The sequence below is a fragment of the Rhineura floridana genome, chromosome 4 (assembly GCF_030035675.1).
Source record: "Rhineura floridana isolate rRhiFlo1 chromosome 4, rRhiFlo1.hap2, whole genome shotgun sequence".
Taxonomy (NCBI): Eukaryota; Metazoa; Chordata; class Lepidosauria; order Squamata; family Rhineuridae; genus Rhineura; species Rhineura floridana.
In genome coordinates, this window is record NC_084483.1 from 22,795,315 (window position 1) to 22,803,149 (window position 7,835).

The window sequence follows — 7,835 nt, forward strand, 5'->3', positions numbered from 1 at the left end:
ATTAGAACTGGGGAGACCCAGGTTCAAATCCCCACTTAACCATGAAGCTCAGATTTTGATCATTCACTATCTCTTAGCCTAACCTATCCCCCAGGCCTCTTGTGAAATGGAAGGGAGAGGCATGGATGTTGCCTTTTGCTCCTTGAATGAAAGGCAGGACAGAGCTTGGAAAAGTTACTTTTTTGAACTACAACTCCTATCAGCCCAATCCAGTGGTCATGCTGGCTGGGGCTGATGGGAGTTGTAGTTCAAAAAAGTAACTTTTCCAAGCTCTGGTAAATGTAATTAATTAATAGTTTATTGGTGTAAACCACTGGGGGGGTTGTTTTTAGAGCCAAAAAGTCTGTATAGAAATGCTTTATAAATAAAATAAATATTTGAGGAGGCAAGAAAGGAAAAAAGAACACCTCCCCCCTCCCCCATATAGAATCACATGCACACACCAATACAGAAATAAAATGTTCCATGTTGATAAAGGTCTATTATTCCAGTTGTATACAATGAGTCTATGACCGTATAAATAAATTGAATCAACCCTCTCAATATAGAATCATCCCCCCACCCCAATATAGAAATAAATAGTTAGTTTTCAGGCCCCAAACCTCACAGCCCCGAACCTGAGTCCTTTTGTTTGCTGCTTCCCTATTAGTGATGGTGCCTTGATGTGTCCTAAAACTCCCTGCTGAATATTAGAACAGAAACAGAGAGAGTAAATGCTATTCCAGATGATGATGATAATTAATGATGTTGTTGTTGTTGTTACATTGGCATCTGGAAAGAAATCTGTTATTTTACCAAGCCTTTTGACTATTCAGACCAATATGAGAAAATAACTCCAAGTAGAACATCTGTACCAGTCTGTGGCAGTGGATAGACAAAAGGCAATCCTTGCCTCTAGAAGGTCATATATTTGCATTTTATGATATTATTTTATGGAAAGTGCTGTAAGTGCTTTGTAGGAATAAGGCTTATAATAATTTGGAAGGCTTTTAAACATTTGTTTCTGGTTGTTTCAAGGACCGTTCAGCATAATAGCCATTTAAACATTCAGAAGGTTTAGATCCAGAAACAATATAATACTGAGATTACATCTGAAATATGTTGGGGGGTGTTTCCCTCCCCCTTTGATATACTTGGGAAATAAAATGCAGGCAAACTACTTTTGGGGTGGGAGGGATGTATTTTATTTGAAGCAATCCCCCGAGGAATGCTTCATATAATAGGTGTTTGTTTTTTGGTCAGTCAAATCACCACTTTAAATCCAATCCAGTCAAATAAAACTGAAGCCTAGGTGTTGAACCTGTGGCCTGTTTTCTCTATTTCCTTTCCCACTGTCAGTTATTCCTCACGACACTGTTAAATGTAGATAAGAAGAGTCAATTGGTTTCATTACAAGATGATCTCTCTCTCCCCCCCCTTTCTTTCTCACTGTGGCCTGTTAGCTTAAATGGTTTTAGCTGAAGGTTGACAATTATCATAGAGAGGAAGATAGCACATCAGGAGTTCATTTTCCACTTTGGCACTTGCCTTCCTTTGAATTCCCCACACCCCATACCCTGTTTTGTCACTTCTTACCTCACCCCGCCCTCTGTCATAAAAGGGTCTCCCTAGACAGGAAGACCACAGACTTTGCTTGCGTGCAGCTGACAGGAAATTATCCTCTCCCTTTCTCCCCTCTTCCCTACATCTTTGTATCAGGGACGACAAACTGCAGTCACACTTTGCTGAGCATGGAAGGGAGCGTGGACTCTGAGAATTCTCACTATTTTCCCTCATGGGATTGGAAGAACTGTGCAGGGCCTTTGGAGCTCAGCCAGAGCTCATCCCCTCAGAGCCTCTCTCCTTCCCCTTCCTTTGAATCTTACTCATCCTCCCCTTGTCCCCTTGTTAGGGAGATGCCCTGTGCGAGCACCAACAGCAGCAACACGAGTGACAGTGGCAGCAGCTTAAGAGGATATTCCCTGATGGACTTTCCTTCCGTCTATCTACCAAGTCCTGGCCAGGGCAAGGTTCAAAAGAGTTCCAAAGTCCGGATGTCAGTTCAGCGCAGGAGAAAGGCCAGCGAAAGAGAGAAGCTGAGAATGAGGACCTTGGCTGAAGCACTGCACACTCTGCGCAACTATCTGCCTCCTATCTACAGCCAAAGGGGTCAACCTCTCACCAAGATACAGACGCTGAAATACACCATCAAGTACATCAGTGAACTCACAGACCTGCTGAATAGTGCCAAGCAAGCATAGATGCCTTGGAGACTTTGGAAAGGTTTCTTAACCAAGAAAGTACAAGTCTTTTTTCTTTCTTTTCTTTCCTTTTTTAAAGGAATAACTTTCCACTGGGCAAATGTGGACCTATTCAACAAGAAAATTTTGTTCTACAAACTATTTTAAAGCAGGGGTGCCTACAGCTGCAGGACAGTAAGAGGCTGTTGGCTATTTTCCTGGGATGCAGCAAAGAAGGAACACATCAGAACTGGATCTCAATCAAAAACAACGGCTACAATGTGGATTCAGACAGAATGTATAGAGTCATAATTCTTCTGCTTGGCAATCTTTTTTTTATTATAAAATATTACTTTTAATTTCTCTTGATAATAGCTGACCAAATTTCTCCTGCTTGGGTATGTTTTGAGATGTTGATCAATGGGTTTCTTAAAAAACAAACCCACCTGTGTATTATGTCTATTGGTTTGTAGGCACTTTATTTTAGCAGCAGGATGAAAATGTGTGCGTTTAGTGAGCAGCTTCTTCACTCCTATTCTACAATAGCTTCAGTGGAGAATAAAATATATAACTAAGTGTCTTTGAAATAAAAAAAACTGCTTCCATATGAATTGTTTGTATTATGTCCCTGACTTAAAAGAGATAGATTCTTAAATAAGTAGAGCTCTTCCTAGTTTTTACTATTTAGAAAATATTTTATGTTGTCAAATGACATCAAATTGGCCAAAGATGGTTGTCTTCTTGATATAGAGTAACTACGCTGGTTCATTTAAATCTGAAAGCATTTACTCCAGGGGGTGGGGAACTTTTGGCCTTCTAGATATTTATTGAACTATAACTGCCATCATCCCAGGCCAGTGACCATGTTTGCTGGGGCTGATGGGAATTCTAGTCCAGAAACATCTGGAGAGCCAAGCATTCTCCTACCCCTGATTTACTCCTTTGCAAATATGGAACAGTTTTTTAATTGGCTATTGGACACAGATCCAAAGCAAATGTGTGGCAACCAGGAACAAAGGAAAGACAATTTGGCTATTTATGCATGAAAAAGAAATGCAGGAGGCACATGTGCAACAGACTAATGATTAGGGCACAATCCAGCATAAATGGTAAGCTTAGTCCCACTGAAAGCCATGCATGGGGTTTTAGTCATGACTAAATGAAGTGCCATTGACTTCAGTGGGAGTTAGTCGCAAGGAGCCTTAGCTGGGTTGTGCCCATTCAAGCAATGTACATATTTCCCACAAGCAGTTCATGTGTTTGACAAGTGAAATGTGCAAGCCGCTTAGAACATGACAAACTTCCTGCCCAAAAAGTGCTTCTGTGTAGGAAAACATGTGCAATCCATATCTGCATCATCACATGTGTGTATGTGTGTGCATGCACATGGGTTCTCAGGGTTATGCAGTGCTATGCATGTATCTGCAGCAACTGGCTCATGTGACAACCTACACATGGGTTGCATCCTATTCCTACACATTATTCCACAGCTGGGCAAAGCTTTATTGGGACCAGCCACAATGTCACAAAAGCGTGGCATGCTTTGGACTTCTCCTGAACTCTTCATAATCAGGCAGGCTGTTATGCAAAGCAAAGCAACAACATTACCCTAATGTTTGTTTTTATGATTTTATATATAACCCTTTGTGGCAATCCGGATTGGTTAAATGCCAGCCATTATTGTGCTGCTGCTTTCAGTGTGCATCAAGGAGCAAGAGCTCCCAGGACTGGATTCATAAATGGTCTCGTGGCACCCAGAATCCAGCTGATCTAGGCAGCAACCCAACCCAGGAGGTGGCATCATCACCAGAACGTGCATTGCCTTCCCTTGCTTGCATGAGTTCTAGAATGAAATAAGTGCAGCAGGTTATCTCCTCAGTGCCCTGTGTTGTGGTGCAACTGCCTTAGAGAGACCTGGGTGGTATGCATGTGAGTCCCAGACCTCTCAGACATAATCAAACAGGCCTAGCAATACAGTGTTTAAAGGCAAAGTGTATCTGACAGGCACATTTTGTCAGATGTGAAAGTGCTTTTTTAAGGCTACAATCCTAAACATACCTACTAGGAAGTCCCATTTAAGTCAATAAGACTTACTCCCACATAAGTGGAGCAAGTATTGCAGCCTAATTTCTTCAACAGTATTAGTAATGGGGGGGGGGATATTGAAAGAAAATTTACATACTTACAAACAAATCTCTGCCTGAGCAAATTTTGAAATAATGGGATGTTATATATAAGTTGCAGAGGAACTCTTCTTGAAATGAGAACAGAAAGATACTGTCCATTAAAATACAGTGTGATGTAAAGTTTGACAATCCTTATATGGTTTCAAGTTATAGTGTTCAGCATCCTCCGTCAAAGTGGAGCCTAGGAGTCCTCTCTAGCCTTTGACAGCCTTCTTATTGTCAATTGCTCTTTTCATTGTCTTGCTAACCATCCACCACCATCCCCCGCAAAGCACAAGTTTTCTTATTCCTAGGAACCCTCTGCAATGAAGTCTTAATATACTTTTAACGTTCATTGAATCAATGGCACAGGCCACCTCACTTTGCAAAGTGCAAAAGAAAACATTTGCCTTGCCAATTTTGCTTGAAATTGATTTCCCACGACCCTGTTCTGCCCTCTAATAGCAGAAAATAGGAAGAGAGAAGAGAAGGAGCTGTGCATTGCTGTAATGCAGATAGGAACTGTGAAGAGGGGGAATGAAAGGGAGTTCACTTCTTCTTTGGCCTAGGTCTAGGACATGGCACACTGAGAGATGTGCTACACATTTATATAAAATTGATTGAATAGTTCCACACTGTGGAAAAGAATGGCTCGGAATGGTACTAATGAAGAAACATTCCTGGATTGTCTGATTTGTAGATATTGGCACGTAGCAAATAATGTAACTAAAGAACTGGATCTCCTGTTTTACCCCTGCCCCTCCATCTTTAAACAGGTTCATATTGTTTCAGCACTAAATGCATTTACTTGGAAGTAGCATCTTTTAGGGAGGGCACTGGAGTGGAGTGGGGTGGCACAGTTGTACCAGTGTTTCATACCACATGTGGTGCTACGATGGTGTACAAAGAAATAAATACAAATATGCTCTTCATAATGCACCGCCTTTCCCCCATTTTAATTCTGTCTATATCTGAGAAATGGCTTCTTCATTTTTTTCCTGGCTGAGACCTAGCATGAATTTATCATAAATTTATCATGTATACTGAGAGCAGACTTAATTCTCTGCCTATCCTAATGTAACCAAAATAGCACCCTCCACCAGGGGGAGCTATCAGTAGGGTGGGGGGACATCCAAGGTTGCAGAAGTACGAATCATCTGTAGGGTCACATGATTTACACTATACATTTAAAGCACATTGTTCCCCCCAAAGAATCATGGGAACTGTAGTTTGTTAAGGGTTCCAGGAATTATAGCTGTGTGTGTGTAAACTATAGTTCCCAGGATTTGGGGGGTCAGAAGCCTTGTGCTTTAAATGTAGGGTGTGGATGTGACTTAGAGAGAGAGAGAAGCCCTCTGGGAACCCCCACCCCCAAAAAACAGCCCAAAGAAGGTTAAGCATGCTAAATGGGCACAGAATGCTGACTACCTGGGATGGTTGGGATGGAATGTGTGGAGGGCTCAACACCACATTTTGTTGCAGGTTCCACCTGTATATACTCACAGAGACCTCCAGTGCTGAGTTATCATAGCTATGTAACCAAAATGGACCCATTACTGAGAAGAGGGAGAAATCAGCATGCTTGGGGAAACCTCAAGGTTTGTAGAAATAGAATAATTCTTTTGGGGGGGGGGCTATGGCGGCAAAAAGAAGAATGGGAGAAAGGGATTGAGGAAAGGAAAGGAAATAGCCCCCAAATAGCCCCATGAGAACTGAACCTACTCAGTGACCACAACATGCTGAGTTTCTATTTTTTTGGGGGGGAGGACAGAAATCCAGTTGGGAGAGGAATGATATGGACAGTGGTGGCTTGTGGTTCCATGTCAGTGGGGAAATCTATAGATTCAGCACCTTGGAGAGCTCATTGAAACTTCAGACTAAAATCCAGAGTGGATTCCACTGCCCCACTGACATGAGGCCACACTAAGTATGGAGTATACTGGAAAAGGACATGGCTGGGGGGCTACCACCTTGAACAGGAGCACTCCACACTACAATATTTTGTTGCAGGTCCCTCCTTCCCCATAGAATCTACAGACCTTGTGTCCAATCCTACCTTTTCTCTTTTCAAAAAGACTCGCATGCAGCCCTGCAACCAGCCTTCCTTGTTAGGTGGGGCAGCCACATATCCAGGTGGGGCATTGGGGAGGAGGGAGAGGTACATAGTGCCAGCCAGCCCCCCCTCTCACTGGTGAAGAGGATGTGAGGGCCAGGCCAGGGGAAGGGAAAGGCAGTGACCTTCCCCATCATTCTTCCATCCAGAGAGTGTGTTAACTTACATGAATGAAGTTTAATCTGTTGAATTGTCTCACCCTTTTTTGAGAGACCTCCAAGAATACCAGACTCAAAAGCGTGACTTTGCCTGTAGTTACAGTCCCCTTTCACCTGTGGTCTGTCCCTGTGTTCTTATTCCTCATGAACTACTTTAGTAACGACAGCGAGCTCCTGAGCTTGGCTTTGATGCCTCATTAAATATCTCAGTTTTAGATTCCACCTGAAAAACAAACTTGTCCATACTACAAGTTTAGAAAAGGGCAGAGAGAAAATAATTATAGGATATATTTGTTAACCCCTTGAGAGTCCCTCCTTCTAGCCTTGTTCCTGGCCTTTAGATTTTCCTAACTGATGGATAATCAAGGGAAAACATTTTAACTGGCTGCTATATGAAGGACTAACTAAGCAATTGGAAACTAATTGTGGAAAGCGATTGGACTTTTTTTTACTGGTTGCTGGGTTGATTTTTCTGCCTTGAATCCCTGAAAAGGCCTCATGCTGAGCTGCATGTATTAGGAGAACCAGAAATTAGGCCTGAGTTACAGCTTAGGTGTCCAGTCAGGTAACTGTAGCTAGCTAGGTAACTGTAGTGTTCACAGCAATATTTCTAGGGCTGATTTCATCTTTTCCCATCAAGTAATCAAGAAAAAAAGAAAGTAGGCACTATGATTGTGAGTATAGTGAGTGCTTTAAAAGAGTAAAGGGTAGCCATTTTTTCAGATCACTTTAAGTTATCTCTTTATTTCACCCTTTAGCAATAAGCATCCAATCCTACTGTACTAATTATAATAACTGCAGAATGAGCAAACTCTTACTTCTTACTGCAGGCATACAAACTTACGCTTCTTTATTGCTGGCTAGGCAGACAGTGCAACTGAAAATGAAAATCAGAACAAAGGAAAGTCCAAGGGATGGAGTTTAACTCTAGCCCATAATACCAAGTTCTAATATTTAACTCTTCAAGGGCCATGTTACTATAGAGGTTGTGTTTTTCAGGATCACTTAAATAATTATAGGGTGACTGTGATCATGAAAAATCCACCCTCGGTCAAGGAAAGTCTTGAGTGAGCAAACTTTTGTGGCTCTTCCAGATGAGGCTTTTGTTGTGTACTTGTTCTGCCTTATTCACTGAAATTGTTAAATTGCTCCTGTTCTTAAAACAAGCTATCATTCTTTA

General features: G+C 41.9%; 1 protein-coding gene across 1 annotated transcript; it reads left to right on the forward strand.

Annotated features, from left to right (window-relative positions):
• Positions 1 to 1,724: 1,724 nt before the first annotated feature.
• MSGN1 (mesogenin 1) lies at positions 1,725 to 2,240 on the forward strand. Its single transcript, XM_061626207.1, has one exon. The coding sequence runs from the start codon at positions 1,731 to 1,733 to the stop codon at positions 2,238 to 2,240; it is 510 nt and encodes a 169-aa protein (XP_061482191.1). The 5' UTR covers positions 1,725 to 1,730.
• The last annotated feature ends 5,595 nt before the right edge of the window (positions 2,241 to 7,835 follow it).